General features: G+C 33.7%; 1 protein-coding gene and 1 long non-coding RNA gene across 11 annotated transcripts in view; one reads left to right on the top strand and one right to left on the bottom strand.

The window, feature by feature from the left end:
- LOC110475281 (uncharacterized) overlaps positions 1-615 on the bottom strand; it is an 8940-nt gene extending 8325 nt beyond the window's left edge. Inside the window, exon 1 of the long non-coding RNA XR_014955602.1 lies at positions 133-615. This is a non-coding gene — a long non-coding RNA (uncharacterized LOC110475281). The remainder of the gene's footprint in view (positions 1-132) is intronic.
- Positions 1-16575, top strand: part of CDIN1 (CDAN1 interacting nuclease 1) — a 121328-nt gene that overhangs the window by 51350 nt on the left and 53403 nt on the right. For 6 of the 10 annotated variants that reach the window (XR_014955599.1, XR_014955600.1, XR_014955598.1 and 3 more), the window contains 5 exons: positions 615-694; positions 1053-1102; positions 3866-3933; positions 8725-8790; positions 11117-11222. Coding sequence is in view for 7 of the 10 variants with exons in the window: in XM_021539303.4 (XP_021394978.1) it covers positions 615-694; positions 1053-1102; positions 3866-3933; positions 8725-8790; positions 11117-11222 (370 nt within the window). In the remaining 3 variants the exon portion in view is untranslated. The remainder of the gene's footprint in view (positions 1-614; positions 695-1052; positions 1103-3865; positions 3934-8724; positions 8791-11116; positions 11223-16575) is intronic. The other 4 variants (XM_085580403.1, XM_085580402.1, XM_085580405.1 and 1 more) reach the window with 2 other exon arrangements.

The following is a 16575-nucleotide window of genomic DNA, read 5'->3' as shown; positions in this document are numbered from 1 at the left end:
ATTGCTAAGACTATTTGAAAATAAACTAACTTTATCTCCCTTTTTACATTATTTTTTCATTGTAATATCAATATCTGTAATTAAAAAAAAAAGATAGGTGCTAAAATTAGCTTCTTAGTTCTTTTTACTTACATTTGTACATTTCAAAAAAGCAGAGAAAGCCTTTTCCCAGCTCTGAAATGCACTCAGAAAAATGTGTCACCCTGAGTAAGTAAATACTTGAATTTGGAAACTAATAAATTGAAGTCCTTAAAAAGTTTCTTATAGGCTGTTTAGAATTTTTACATCTCTTCTAATAGGATATGAAGGTTGTTTTGAGTTACACTTAGTGTATGTTAAGCAGTTTCCTTAGAAGCTGTATCTAAAGCACAAACTGTCCAGTAGAACTAAGTAAATAACAGCCCGCTTTCACCTTGGGCTGATAAAATCCTTGGGTGTTTCAAGACTTTAGAGATAATTGTATCAGAATAGGTAAGTACATATGAATTTGTAAGTTTGTATTTGCTGGGTGGATAATTTTCAAAATTATTAATAACATCAGTTATCAGCTTTTATTAATAAAGTGTAACTGAGCTAACAGGTTTTTTGTATTTTTTTAATTTTTATTTCTGTAGCCTCCAAAACTCTTATAAATAGCATGCTACGGGACCCTTCTCAGATTCCAGATGGAGTGCTAGCAAATCAAGTCTATCAGGTATTAATCACACTTGTTTTGTTTGGTTTGTTTTTTTTTTTTTTCCTGTGGCAATTTTGTTATCTGCCTAGCAGAGTAAAAGATTTTAAACCTCATTTAATTACTGTCATCATAAACTATCAGTGAGGTCAGAGTGCACTATAAATGGTAGTGCAATATTTGTGAGGGGAGCATTTCACTTTTTAATAGCTTGCTTTTATAGTGAATAAAAGCATGCAGGTTTTGTTTTCTGTGATTAAATCTGAACAGCATCTGATAGCCTTTTTGAGGAAAAGTAATTACTGTTTTTAAGATACACTTTAACTATAATGGTTTTGTACTTGCCCATCAGTATACTACTTCTCTTATTTGTCTGCAGTGTACTGTGAATGACTGTTGTTATGGACCACTGGTGGACTGCATCAAACAGTATCCTTTCCCATAAAATTTTAGGTTCACAATTGATGAGCTTAGACTGTGTGGAAGAGATGTGTCTAGCTTTAACCTGACATAAAGTTCTGCTTCACAAAACACATTTCATACTCCTCTCTTTTACATTCAGTCAGCTAGGGGGTCACTGCAGAGCTTTCTCTTAACTAACAAAAATCAGATGGACCATGGGGAGATGGCAGTTTGCTGGTTACACATTCATATGCCTGATTTAACCTCTTTGGTTTTGATCAGTTGAAATGCATATCTGGTTTTTGCTTAAGACTAAGTGAGCATGCTTTGACTGGTGGAGTTGGACTAGATGATCTCTGGAGATACTTTCCAATCTTAGTTAATCTGTGATTAAATTAATAAGTTTCATACATAGTGTTCAACATTATGGCTTTGCTTTGTTATGAATATGAGTTTTAACTGAATTTTTTTCTGGTGCAGGTCAGGTGTGATTGACTGATTAGTATTTTTAAACTCCCATCTGACACTCCAGTTCTTTTATTTTCTCTTCTTATTAAAGGAGATTTAGCTGTAGTAAAAAAACCTTATATATCCTGAATTTTCAGGGATATTTTTTTGTAGTGTTGAAATAGTTAATTAGAGATCCATATGGTGTGTGCATGAGGGAACTCCACGTGGCATTGGGTATTCCAGACTAAGATTGTAATTTGGTAGGAATGATCACATAGAACACAAATCTGTTTTAATAAAATTCTGCAAGAGCATCACTTCTGTTGCAATCTGTGGTCAAAAAAATCATGGCCTGCTATCAGTGAGCAGGCTAGCAAGGCACATCCTTCCCAAGTCCTAGAGAATCCTTGCCTGAATCTCTGCATGCAGTTTGGGGGGAAATCTTGGTTTCACTGTAGAGGTGCCAGATAGGAAAGCTGCAGTGAATATTTAGTATCAATTAAAAACTACTTCATGTAGTTGTGATACAGGTGATTGTCACTCCTTAAAAATACTTTCTGCTAGAAACACTTGTGTCTACTACATCCTCAGCCTTACCATCATTGATTTTAACAGCAGCAGGATAGAGTTCTAATTGTCTTTGTATTTTGTGCTTTTAATTGTAATTTTAAATATTAATTGAGATTATCTTCATGATTAAACAAAGTGCTCTGAAAGTGGATTAATCTAATAAGCCACACATTTTAAAGGGTTATTGATCACTGGTTTTCATATCCAGAATTTTAAGATTAATATTTTGTGGCTGAGCAGTCTGGCTGCAGTCTTAGGAAAGTGCCATGTTTAAAAGTAACAAAGACACATATGTAGAATTTTGAACCATTTTTAAACTTAGTTTCTTGCAGTTTAGAAAAGATTTTTATATCCTCCTCATATTCTGGCTCAAATTGGTTGTTGAATATGCAGTGGCATCAATGAGAGTAATGAGGAGTTTTTCAATTCCATTCTGGTACAGAAAAGTTTCATACTAAGCTGTGTGAGTGCATTACTGCAAGTATGTTGCTGAATTAGATGTTAATTTTGAGGTGCATAAAATAGTTAAAAATCAATTTAAAGTTAAGGTTTTAAAAGCGTAATGTCTTCTGAAGGATTGCGTATTGATTTTAAATATAACTATCTAATTGTATATGCATGGACCAAAGTATGAAGTCAACCTCTTTGTAAATGCCAAGAGGCTATTTTTCAGTAATAGTTCAGATGCTTACGGGAAACTAGGCTGCTAGATTGCATGAGTAGAAAATGGCTTGTGATGTTATTTACAAGTTTTGCCCCATGGTCATTGCCATGTATCAATAACAGGTATTATTATAGACTAAGTGTTTTTGCTTGTGCTGCATTGTAAATTCTGTTTGTGGTATTTTTCTTACCTTTTTGCCATTCTTCATTTGTCCCTTTTGTTCTGAAGTTGTTAGTAGAGTTTAACAAAATAAGAGTTTCAATTGATATAAGCTGTATGTACATAAGAAGTGATTCCATAGAATTGTTTGCTGTTCAGTATGAAGGGTTCATATAAGTTAAGTAACTAAGAGTAATGGCAAGATGATCTGTAGTTTAGGTTTTAAGAAGTTACTTTAAACAGAATTTGGAGCTTAATTGCTTTTAATGTAATATCTTTTATTATATTGTTCCATAGGATTCTTTTTAAAAGCTTCCAGAATCGAACTTTGACCTCCAAGAAGATACATTAAAAATATTTAATATGGTGATTTTTTTACATATTGCAAGGAATAGCACATTGGATCAACAGGCTGTCAGTGAAGTGAAAAGGACTTCACTATAAAATATTATTTCATCCTTCCCTGATATTAGTTCATGCTTCTGAAAAATCAATTAAAAGGATGTTTTTTTTACAGTAAGATGTTTCAGATGAATGTAGTACCTATCAATTTCAGGATATAAAGAAAGAAAATCAGTTTGTTTCATCCTTTGATGGATTGGAGAATTGGAGTCAGTAAAGTGCAACTTTAAAGGTATTTTGCTGCATGTTTTAGGATCACACTTTCTTTTATATTTAGAAGAATAACCACTAAAGAAAAAATTGAAATAATGCCCTTAAATGTACTGAATAACTATGGTCAAATGGGTTTTAATTCTATGAAGTGTATGCTGTTGGTACAATAATCTGATTATTGCAAAGTTATGTATGCTTCTAAAAGTCACAAGGATTTTCAAAACTTAGAGTTCAAATCACTGGTCACTTCTGAAATGCAGATGAAGGCAAATAAATTAATGATGTTTCTGTTTTCCAAAGTAATCCTCTGTTTCTTAACCTAAAGCTATCAGTGCTATTGGGCATGAGCACGAAGTCTTGCTGCGAGAAATGCTTTTGGAAAAAAATCTCTCTTTCATAGGTAAGAATCTGTAACAGAGGCTATCCAGTAAATTCTTAACTTCAGAGGTGTTAGTAACTGTTTATCTAGGAAAAAATTCAGCACAAATGCTCCTTATATTAGGTAGTAAAGGAAGAGTAAAATATGATTGATGCTATATATGTTATCTTTTATTGATTTAGAACTGAGCAGGAACTCTGTTACCTAATACACTATATATACAGCACATGCTCAGGCTTGCAATTAATATTTTATAGAATAAGTAGCTGAAAAAAATGCTTTAATATCTGCTGCAGTATTACTTTTGGTGTCATGAGATATTAGCCATAATCCAGGCCTTATGAGATTTAGGAAGAAGCATATGAAATATTAGCTTCAGAATGCTTTATGTATTAAAGAACTGCTCGAAGATTCACTCATTTTCCTTGCTGTGCAGTTTCTGCTGAATTTTTGCCCCCTGCTTCCCAATCAATGCAATTACTCTTTTTTACACTCACAATTTTTAAAGTTGCTTTAAGGATTAATTAGTTAGGAAGTTACTTCCATTTTTTGATTTTAGCCTGTAGTAGGTTTCTTTTACATAAGAGCTGTTGAAACAAAGATTAATGTTTAAAGTATCCATTCTGTAAATGTGATCACAAACAATGACTTCTTAAATCTTGGATTTCTTATGTGGTGGATGACAGTGAAGTGAAGTGAAATGCTGTCTTCTGTTAATGGTTGAGCATTGTACTAAATTTGTGTGAATTTTGCTGGGTTTACCTGGAGCTGTGATCTCTCCTGAAGCTGTCAGAAGATCAGGTCAAGATTTTGGAAACCTTAAACAAATTTAAGAAGTTAGAAAGTGTTACAGAGCTTTTTAAGAACAGAATTAGTGTGCTCTTTTATTTTAGAGAAAAGTGAAAAAAGGACAGGATTAACTATCACATAACAAGCTTGCAAATGACAGTATGAAAATTAGAAGAGGTAGGTTTCTTATTTGACTGTAAGAGTGCAGATACAGGTAAAAGGCTTAAGCTGTAATTGCAGATATGATGGCAAATTAAAATACCAAACAGTTCTAGGAACAATAAGTGTAAAAAAAAAAACTGCCAGGGACGGTTGTGGGATCACCTTCAATGAAAAATTCAAGGCTGGATTTGACACTCATCTATCAAAGCTGATAATGAAATCAATTCCATCACGATGCAAGGAAATGGACTGGATGACTCACTAAGGGATCCTCAACCCAATGAATTATCATTTTATTTGGCTTGTTTAAGCTTAAGCAGTATAAAAATCACATTTAAATTTTACTGTTTCATAAACATCAATTTTGTCTTTAGAAATTAGCTCCAAGAAACTTGTGCTATCGAATTAAAACATCTAGAAATGGGTTAACTTGTTAGAATATGAAGATAGAAATGAGAGCTCAATTTGCTGTTCACATTTTTTATATAGTGAAGTATTGTTTAGTCATGATTTAAGATATGTTAAGATTTGTATTTTTGTCTGTGATTATGTATGTATTTCAAGTTTTAGATGTGTTTGGGATATTCTTAAAAAAAACTTTCCCAAGTATCTGCAAGATGAACCCTACCAAGTCCCTTGCAAAGGTCCCCCAACCTTTCCTTTTTGAAAAACTAGTTCCAAAAATGCTTGAAGAAAACACCAGAAAAACAGAAGAGATGCCAGTATTTCCCATAGGTCTACAAATTCAGGCTTTGTTGCATAATACTTCATTCCTGTTTTGAAGAAGGCTTATGATTTACATGGCTTATGGCTTGTAATTCCATTACTTTTTAACACATTTCAAAGAAACGGAAATATTGCAGTTCCAATATTAGTATACTATTCCACTGTATCAAATGTGTTCACCTGAGAGAGGAGAGGAAAGTACAGTCAAAGGACACAGTGGACATGAAGTGCCTCACTATAGTCTTTGAGCATGAAGCAGCTTTTTGGGTTCTGGACAGAATTTGTCTGTGTCCAGAGCAGTTGGCTTTCAAAGCCTACAGATTAGAAGTGACACCTTCAGGCTCACCCTGTAATTGACTAGAAACCTATACAAGCTAATGGGGCTTACATTTTATTAATTCACACTTCATGAGAAGTGCTTCATATACCATGTCCTCTTTTCAGCAAAAACACAGCCCTCCAGTCTTTATTACTTGGCCTGAGATTAAAGTGATCAATAGAAGCATTTTATCAAAACAGGCTCACAGATTCACATGCCATACTGAAATGCCACCAGCTTCTAAGTTCCGTATGGGATTTTTATTTTTGTATCTTTACCATGAATATGTTAGGAAAGCTTTTAGATATATGGGGAGGTACTGAGCTTTATCCTCCTTTGGTTCCCACTAGTGGATATAAATCGTGAAATCTGATCAGTGTTTTCTGCTGTAATCTTAAATTTGTAGTTGTAGCTCATTCATGCATCAACAGAGGAGGGCTATATAAGAACAATGATGTGTTAAATGGTTCTGATTGAGTGTAACATTATGGTAAATATGAAGCTGCAGTTTTGTTGAAAATCTGAATTAATGGGGTATCTGTTGACAAACTGCTTATTAGGTCTGTTTCCACATAATTTTCAGACCTGAGGATTTATAAATGTAACTGTCAAAACTGCTGTGAGCTGGCTTTCAAGTAGTTACTGAATTATTTTTTTAATCCATGCTGGAGTTTAAAGATCTTTTGAGGTGCAGAATGCTGCCTCTGTAGTTTCTGGACCAATGTGAAACATACCTGGGCTGAAAAGTTAGTACTTCTTTTTGATGGTGTTATGGTTTAAAATAAAAATTTTATGGTGATTGTGAGGAGTTTCAGTAATTATTTCTTTCCCAGTGTTATAAAGCTTCAAAACACTTGGAGAATTAGTAATGCAAAGTTCTATTTCTGCACATACAGATACATCTATAATAAACATGTTTTTAATGTTTTCCAATGTTAATTACAATACAGAATGCTAGGAGGAACCACATGAAAACATTTAGAATCAGATATGAAATAAAAAATATGTTCTTTTGCAAGTCATGAATTAATAGGAAAAGATTTTAAAAGTAATCAGGCACCCTTGAAAAAATAATCTGCTGAAGAATATTAAAAGTAATGGTGACGCAGACTCTGGTTCAGAGACCTGCCATATTGACCTGTGAAACGTGTTTGCATCTGTTTTGGCTTTCAGTACATTTTTTTAAGTTTCATTTCCCTCATTTTGTGGTACTAGATGTGTTAGATGTGAGAGAAAAGACTGACCTTTCCATTTCTATTGCTCTTAAATGAACAAAATTTCAGCTGAGACATCCTATTGTCTATGCTAGATTATTTTAAACAATTAAGAGCAGGTTGCAGTTAACTCGTTGTTTTGTTGGTTTTTTAAAAGATTAGATAGAACATTAATTCATTTTTATGTTATGACATAAAACTTTCTATTGAGAGATTATGTTAAATTAGAACCTTCTTGATCTTAACATCATTTATCTGTATACATGACAATGTATAAAAAAATATATAGTACTACACAAAAAGAATAAACACCTATTGCAATTTATACTGACATGAATGTTCAGCTTTCCAAATTTACTTCTATCCCAAATTCAGAATTAGTTCACTGTATAAAATGCTTCCGAGTTATATTCTTCAATGAAAAAGAGTGGAGGGTTTGATTTTGGAAATATTACAGTATTTTGATTTTTAAGTTAGTATGTTTTTCTTGTTATTAAAATGTTACTGGGACTCAAACTGCTGACCTTTCAGGATTTTCACAAAGTATTCAAAAACTGAGTTCTGAACATTGGCCATGAAACTACTGTCCTAAGCTGATAAATGGATTGGAAATAAGCTACCCAACAGTGAGAATGGACCATTAATTTTAATCAAAGGTGATGTAGAAAGGCGAATGGGATGCATGGCAATGTCAACAGCCCAGAAGGTGTTAAGGGGCTACACAGCCTTACTTGTTACTAGGTAGTGCCATTAGTTGAGCTTGGGTGAAGACAGAAAGCCATGCCTGGAATTGAATGACCAGGTCACTCCAAATTCTAATGGAGAATGGTGTTTCAGAAATACAATGTAATGGTATCAGAAATCAAGGACAATAGTTTAAAAATATTAAGGGGTGGCATGGGCTTTTTCCTTTCTTTTTTTTTTCCTCTTTTTTTAAAGGGAGCATCTTTTGCTTTTTGTAGTTTTGTCTTGCTCACTCATTATTATTTCTTGAAGTACTCAGCTCTAATGATTTTAAGCAATAAAGTTGTAGATGTAATGTTAGCAGAATGTCTCAATCTTCTTATGTTCAGAAATCATAAAAATTCTACAGAATCCAGAATGCAAGATAAACTAAAATTATGACTCTTCTTTACTTTGATAAATTTCTGGGACAGAAAGATTTTCTTGCTTTTTTTCTTTAACAACTTTATGTTAACATTAAAAATAAAACCAAGACAAGAGTGATGGCATAGCTACATTTGTGGTGTTGGTAGGCTTAATCTTAGCACATCCAAAGGTGGAGAGACTCTTCTTTCAATCAGTGAATATACCTCTTTATTTTGAATATTTGGAGGTTATAAAATACTCTATGACGGCTTGAATTAATGATGTTTATAATGAAGACATAAAAATGCAGGGATGACAAAGAAGCATTTTTATATCCATGCTTCAGGTTTTCTACAAAGGTTCATTTAATCTGACACAGCATTGCATGCATAAGAAAGATACGTATGACTGCATTAGTAATTCTTGCACTCTTATTTAGAATGAAATTAATTATGCTGCTGTCTACTTAATGGAATAGTTTTATAAACAGTTGTTCTTATTTTCTATGTACAGCTGAAGATCAGCTTCGTGCAAAGGGTTATGACAAAACACCAGACTTTATTTTAGAAGTGCCAGTAGGTAAGTCTTTTAAAAGAATTTTTATTATTTTGTGTAGAAGTACCCATGGTAAAATACTATGGCTACTTAGTGAATCATATTCTAGGGTACTGCAAATAAGTCTCTTCAGGAGTTACCCAATAATTTTAAGAACCTCTAATTTGAGTCAGAGAGGTTTGATCCTAAATTGTATTAACCAGTGTTTCTTCTTTAGTCTTTGCATGTTTTTATATCATTATCAAAAAAAGGAAAAAAAAGCAACAGTAAAAACCCCCAAATCCCTGCTCCCTCTAATGTATTCTGAACTAAACTCTGAAATAGCTATAAATGTTTTTACTTCTAGAAATAATCAGTTCAAAGTAGTCTGAAGATTATTATATTACACCTGTAGGTGATTGCATAAAGGTTTGTCATTGTGCAGTTATTCTTTTGCCATCACTTTGGATCCAAATACAAATCTGCAGTTCTTTACTGTTTTTTTTAAAAGCCTGAATAGCAAGAAAGAATAAGGTAAAAAGCAAGTATAAAGGTCATGTTAAAGTTCATCTACCTTTTCTGGTCTTGAGGCCATGTGACAGCTCTTGAATATCAGCAAGGAGGGAGAATCCACAACCTTTCTAAGTGACATGTGCCTATGCTCAGGCACCCTGATAGTGAAAAAGTGGTTGCTGATGTTCAGGTGGAGCCTCCTGTGTTTAAGTGTGTACCCATTGCCACTTGTCTTGTTACTGGACACCACTGAAAAGAGCCTGCCTCCCTCTTTACCTGCTCTTCAGAAAGTTGTATACATTAGTAAGATTGCCCAGTAATGGGGACCATAATAACACAGTACATACTTGGTGCTAAGGGTAGCCACGTTTATATTAGAAACATGAGATTATGTCCCATGTATTCCAGAGCCTGATAAAAAAGAAACTAGAAAAGCAGCTATTTTTTTTAATTCTTGAGAGGGGAAACCAGGGAACACTCAAAATATTATTTTTGTAATGTTACCCTATAAGAAAGAAGGTTAAAAATAGTCATTAATTCGTTTGCATATATTTGTCTCAAATTCAAATAATAATAGTGCATTGTTTCTTTCAAATTATTAAATTATTATATCACTTGAGACTTACAGGAAATCATGTTCTATCTGTTGTCTGATCTGAACTAAGGTATAGCAATCCTTGGATTCTTTTCTTTATGACTCAGTACATACCTAGGAAAGGCAGAGGTTTCTTAGAAAGAGCCTCTGAGCTGATTATACATCAGCTGTTATATCTCCTGGGCTCTAAAGGTGTTGGGAGTGGGGAAGGATGTAGTGGTATAGGCCTACACAAGTTAACAGGGTTACTGATAGCAAGGTAGTGGTGGCACATAGAGCTTAGTATGGTACTTCATGAGTTATTTTCCCAGATCCCCTGGGTAATTTTGCCATCTGTGATCAATCATTTGCTGCTATAGCGTCTTGTAATCTTTCTGTGTAGTGCTTCTAGGTTTGCATGTTCTCTGAAAACGTCAATCCAAGTCAAATTTAGACTAAAGCATGATGGTTGTAGATATTGTAGGTAACTCAAAGGTAACATTTTTAAAGATATTAGCAATAATACCCAACAACAACTTTTTGGAGAAAGAATGGTCTCTTAGAGTGATGCTCATTATTTTTTCTGTGAAATTACTTTGTCAGTTTCAGAGAGGACATTCCTTTTTAAAAAAATTATTCTTTTATTAATATTATTAGTTCACTCCTGCAAGAAATTAGGAAAGACATGAACCAAAGCAAATATCAAAGCATAGAAAGAAACAAATTCAAAACCACATTTTTTTCCACATAAGCCTTCTTATTCCTAACTTCTTTCTGATTAAACATTGCTGGTTTTACAAAAGAAAGGAAGCAGACACATGTCCAGGATAAATTTCCTTCTCTTTCTTATACCTTCCATTCTGGATTGGTTGCAAGTGTCTGTCTTTAGCAGCTTAGCTAACTGTTTTTATAATTCAGCAGAAGTTTCCAATTTCTTACCTGACAACTACCTTCTAACAAAGTAAGGGTAGTAGAAGAATACAACTGCTTCTTAGTCTAATCTCTTTTTATTTGCATTCTCTTTCTGTTAAAATAAATGCAGATGTGTGGAACAGGGTGTAATTAAACTGAAATTCATGTGATTATCTGTTAAAAGTATTTTCTGGTGTTCTTTTAAATGCCTTATGTACATATTTGAAAGATATTTTTTACAAATATGTAACACAGTTACAAGCATGAATTATGGAGCATGATTGTGGAGTAAACAGAATGTTCCCTAACACAATCTTAGAGGCTGTTGAGTGTGATTTTCAGAGTTCAGTCTATTTTCTACTGTCACCCTAGCTGTGGAAGGACACATAATTCACTGGATTGAAAGCAAAGCCTCATTTGGTGATGAAAGTAGCCACCAAGCCCACTTGCAGGACCAGTTTTGGAGCTACTGGAACAGGTATATTTCTATTCTTTTTCCTTATGGATAAATAGGACTTCATTTTAAAAAGAAAAATTGAGATGTTAATTGTTAACATGCAGCAAATATATATGGTGATTTTACAGTCATGCCAGGTGACAGAGTAAGTTATTTTGGTACAGAAGTTATATTTTTTTAATACCTGACTTACAAAGTCAGGCTGTAATGTTCTGTAATATGTGCAAAGTAACAAATTTGTTAAAAAATCTTCCCAGTCTAACCAAGTGGGATTTGTGTACAAAGCACATCACTGCTCATTGTAATTGTAAGTAGGACAGTACTGTTTCACAGTGGTTATTTATTAATAAAGTATTTCTTTTGTACATTTGAAGCAATAATTACAGTTATCTTCAAGTTGAAAATGCAGTAAGTATTTGCAGGATAAAGGGGGAAATACCATGGAAAGGTGTCCATGGTACTGGACACCTCCTCACTGGAGTATTTTTTCCAGTGCTTCATTTTCAATGCCATTTTTCTATGTATTAGAACTCTAAGCAAGACAGTAAGGCAAATTACAATTTCAATAACGGATTTTTTTAAAGCAAAAATTTAGAAATCTTCTCAGTGTCCACAAGAGACCATTAGAGGGATGGTGGAGAACATGGCACAAGTGTGTGAACATGTGTCAATATCAGAGACTAGCCTGGTGACCATTAGTATTTCCGCTGAATGTGAAAATAAATTGCATTACCTTTGGAAATACCATACCTTAAAAGCAGGTTCAATAGAAGGCAGCAGCGAAAGGGAAAACAGATCTTGATAATAACATCATCAATATGTAGAATTACACTCTGCAGAATTATTCTCAACATTCTTGATTGATATGAAAATGACCTGCTCTTACTTGACAGTCCCAGAAAGCAGAGAATTGGAAAACTTGCGTCAAGGTAATGGGAAACGTGGAAGGCTGTCGACTGTTGCATGATGATATTGTAGTCTAGAAGAGTTGTAGAAAATTGAGTATATACAATATCTAGGCAAATGGTGAGAATGGCAGGAAAGATTTTGATGCAAACAGTGCTGAATCTGCACACCAGTGTAAAGGAAATGGAGCAGCTCAGGCTGGAAGAAGACTATTAGATGTACTGAGATGTACAGGAATATTTTCTGAGTGTAAAGGGTGTATTTGAAGGCATCCATTATGGTATCAGAGAAGAATACCTCCAAGAAGTGAATTTTAAAATGATAACTTGAGCTTAAAGATACAAAGTTGAGATGTGGTGAAACTTGCATTGACAGGTAAAATGAAGGCACTGATCCAGTTGTTCTTTGTAATAAAATCACCATTGCAGTTTCTGCCTCTTTGTTTTTTTTTGTGCTGTGGAGGGTCTATCCTCATTTTCGTGTAAAACATCTGAGAATAGTGTGCACCATTTGCATCTGACATTTCCAAAGGAAACTTCTCTTACGCTCTTATCAAGAAACCAAGTTGTTGCTAACTTCATTTTAATTTTAACATGGACCAATTAATAATTCAAATTCAAAAATGGAATAACATCTCTCACTGTGCTGTTAGTCAAGTATCTTTAATGTTGCAAAAGCTAGACTGGAATGATACATGGATCAATAAAACATTTTGGAAGTAATTTTGGTATTTTTCTAAATCTACTCTTCCAGCTGTTTGTATGGGAAACAACTACCAAAATGGTTGATTCTTAAATATAATGAATTTACATTTGTATAAAGGAAACTAGAACTCTCCATAGTAAGATTAGTTACACCCCAAATCAAAAATTTAGGTTAATTATGGAAATTAGGTAGATTTTTGTGGGGATTTTTTAAAGAATAAATCCTGTTAGTTTTAATTTTGGTATTGCTTGGCCAAGCTGACAGAGCCACATCTTCTGAAGTGAGTTCTGAATTACTGTAGTGTCTAATAAATGACAGTTGAGTTAATGAACACATGTTGACAGGTTAGGCTTGTATGTATGTTAGACAGTTCACTTTCTTGTCTCTGGAACTATTTATATGAAAGAACACAGGTGTAACTGCACAAACTGTGAACCAATTTTGTATTATTTAATCAGTCTATGCAGAGGTCTCTCAAAAGACAACCAGATTCTCAGTCAATTTACCACACCTTTGTGTCTCCTTTCCTCGTGAAAGAAATTATTTGGAGAGCAAGCATGAGTTCACAATAGAGATGAAATGACACTGAAGTAATAGTTTAGGATTATTTAAACCTGATCTATTGGTTGAACTTGAAGCAGAAATGAAATTCAAAAGAAATCTGTATCACCTGTTAGATGGGGATAGGAACAAAAATCTAGATACTTTGAAAGGAATGGAAGTGAGAGGATTTAGACCTTTTCTGTTCAGCTTTTTTATTGCTTATCTAAAAATCGTAAGTCAAACTGGAAAAATTTCTATGTTCTTTTCTCACATGTCACAGATGTAAGATGAGTTTTATTCAGAATCTGACTGAAAGCTTTGAACATAGCTGGGGCTTGTTTGCTGTTATGTGTGTATTTCATTAAATCCTGTACTTTGTGCTAACTAAATCTGTGAATGTCTTAAATTGGTCTGTACTGACAGGAAAGAAATGGCACTTTCTCATTTAACAGAACAGCTCCCTAGATGCAGTCAACCATGTCTGTTCACCTCAGTGCAGAAGAACACCTTTTTATTACTCTGAGTTCTGCAGGGACAGCTTAGTGAGGTTTTTTATGGCTCATACATCAATGGTATTGTTAAGCAATTTTCAGTTGCAGTGGTGCACTGCAACCTCATCTTCAAATTAAGCTTCACATTAAAAATGTACAAAGTGTACCTTGTCAGTGAATTTGCACAGTTATAATTTAAGATGTTGTTTAGATATTGAGATTTTTCAATAATAAAGAAATATGTAAAGGCAAGTTTGGTCTTCCATGTTTCCAGATTGATTTTGCAGAGTTATGTTTTAGGGAAAAAAGCTATTTTATATACTAGATAAACTTAGTAAAAAGTGATTAATATACTTCCCTCCAGAAGGGGGGAAGTATAAACCAGTATGTTTATTCCTCCAGAGCAGTGGCATCCACTGAGCAGACTGTAGCTTACACTGCCACTAGGTAAACAAAGAAACTCCATGTACAAAATAGAATTGCTTTGTGCCCAAGTAGTAGATACTACACTTTTCATTTGTCACTGGTCTACATTAGTGTTTTTGTTGTAACTATGAGAATAAAAGCTATTGAATAGTTAATGTGACCAGAGGTAATTTGGAGAGCATGAACAGCACGTTACTCAGATTGCATTTTAAAATGGGGTCTGTGAACATGTTGTAAATTGTTTTAGGGTTTAGATGAATGTTGCTGTTTCTTTTTCTTTTCTCCAAAATGTCTGATTTTATTACTTATTTTAAACTTAAATTAAAAATTGGAGTCCTAGCTGTAAAAGTCTGGTAGTCAGAGCTGACAGGCATGACTGCTGATTTCTAAGGATATACAGATCAGCAACACATGGTTCAAACAGTAATTAGTCGATGCACTGTCATTGACTTGCTGTAAGATACAAACTCAAACACAGCAATTTACATTTTCTATCCTCTTGAAGCATGGCTAAGGCATATGTACAGTCTGGAATGTAATTTCTAGAGAGTCCCAGGAGATAGCTTGACGTCATTATTAGCTAAAGAAACTTTACAATAGGTGAGGAAAAACATAGGAAAATGTCATATTTGACACTGTGATTAAACTAAAGACAATTTCACATAGTGAAAAAGAAACATTTCATCTTCTCTTTGAATAAAAATGGTAACTCATCTCTGTACTAAATTCCTTCCACCATTTGTTTGCATTCTAAATGTTTAGTCCTGTGCTTCTGCTTTTTTGAAAGAATAAATAATAGCAAGTTTCCTGTAAGTAATTTTAAAATAATAATCACACTTCTTTGAAGCCTAAATTCATTGTGTTGTTAATTAAGCCTGATCTTGGGACTTCAGTTTATAGCTATAAGTCATAGTAAAATTATTAAATAATCATAGAGCCCTGTAGATTAATAAAAGGGTATTTAATTCAGATAAGTGCAAACAAAAATGATGCAAAGGATTGTATTTCACAACACAAACACAGATCATGTGTTCCTAGGTCTTTGTGAGAAAAGCGTTGTGTTCAAATTAATTTACAGTTGACAGTAAGGATGGATTGTATGTAAGCAAAGTCTGAATCAGGCGATCAGAATTACATGCATTTTTTGCTATTAATCTCTTTAAATTGTTTTTAACAGGTTACTGTGAAGACTGTTGAAGTAATAATTGTTGTCTGATTGGTCTTAGGGGAAGAGGGAGATCTGCTGTGGGTTTATTGATGGCTGTTCTGTTAACAAGTATAGTATTCTTCAGTTGCCGATGGTTTAAAAAATTGTTTTGGTGAATTGAAAACCATTGTAACAACTTGACTTGGAAGAAATCTTGGGAGTTACATTTGTCAAGTGGGTAGGAAAACTGTTCATGCATACCCAGTATCCAAAGCAGCCCAAACATAAAGAACTGAAAGGTCATTCTTCTTCTTGAAGTATGATGGTTTGTTGACATATTTTGACACACTGGTACAATGCTGAAAGGTTTTGACCTTACTGCAACACTGAGGGACTTAGGGTTTCTTTAGCTATCTAATGCTTGTAGATTTTCACACATGCTGTGTTTTGCTATGTTCCTTTTTCTCTTCCTTCTGGCTCAACTTGAATTACTAAATTAGTCTTAAACAAAAGTGGATGAAGATAGAAGAGAGAGTTTAGGATGATTTTTACTGCTTATGACTTTATATAGTAAGTTTCTTCAAAAATAATTAACTTTTTTTAAGCGAATTACTATGCCAACTTGCTAACCTTAGTAGCACTGAGTAAGATATGTTTGTTTTTAGACAAGAAGATAACCAAAAGCAGTGAAAAATGCTATTTTGTACTATTTTTCTAGTATAAAATGCAGTAATCTACTTTGTGAAGATGATAAAATTCTGTGTTCTTCTGCAAGAATAACAGATACAAGTGTACATTCAAATATACATATGCAAACACATGTAGAGGTGTATCTCTCTGCACGTCGCAAATGTCCTGCATACATTCAGCCTATCTCCAACAGCATTTCATGTTAATTATTTTTGTCTTTATTTATGACACGTGAACAGTATAAAAATCAACATGTATCTTATGAAAAATATATTTTTTGCTCCAGCTCAAAAGCAATGTTATAAATCATGTTTAAACCTGCCATGCTCTCTTCAACTATGTGGTTGAACAACAGAGTATGAAGGCATTTTCACTGAGACCATGGCTCATGCATAGCATAAGTTATTTGTTTCGCTGAGTATTGTAGTTTGTTTTATTTTTGTATCAAAGCTAATTTTTGTCAAAG

Source organism: Lonchura striata, chromosome 5 (assembly GCF_050655825.1).
Source record: "Lonchura striata isolate lonStrDom1 chromosome 5, ASM5065582v1, whole genome shotgun sequence".
NCBI lineage: Eukaryota > Metazoa > Chordata > Aves > Passeriformes > Estrildidae > Lonchura > Lonchura striata.
This window is presented reverse-complemented; position numbering and strand designations above follow the sequence as displayed.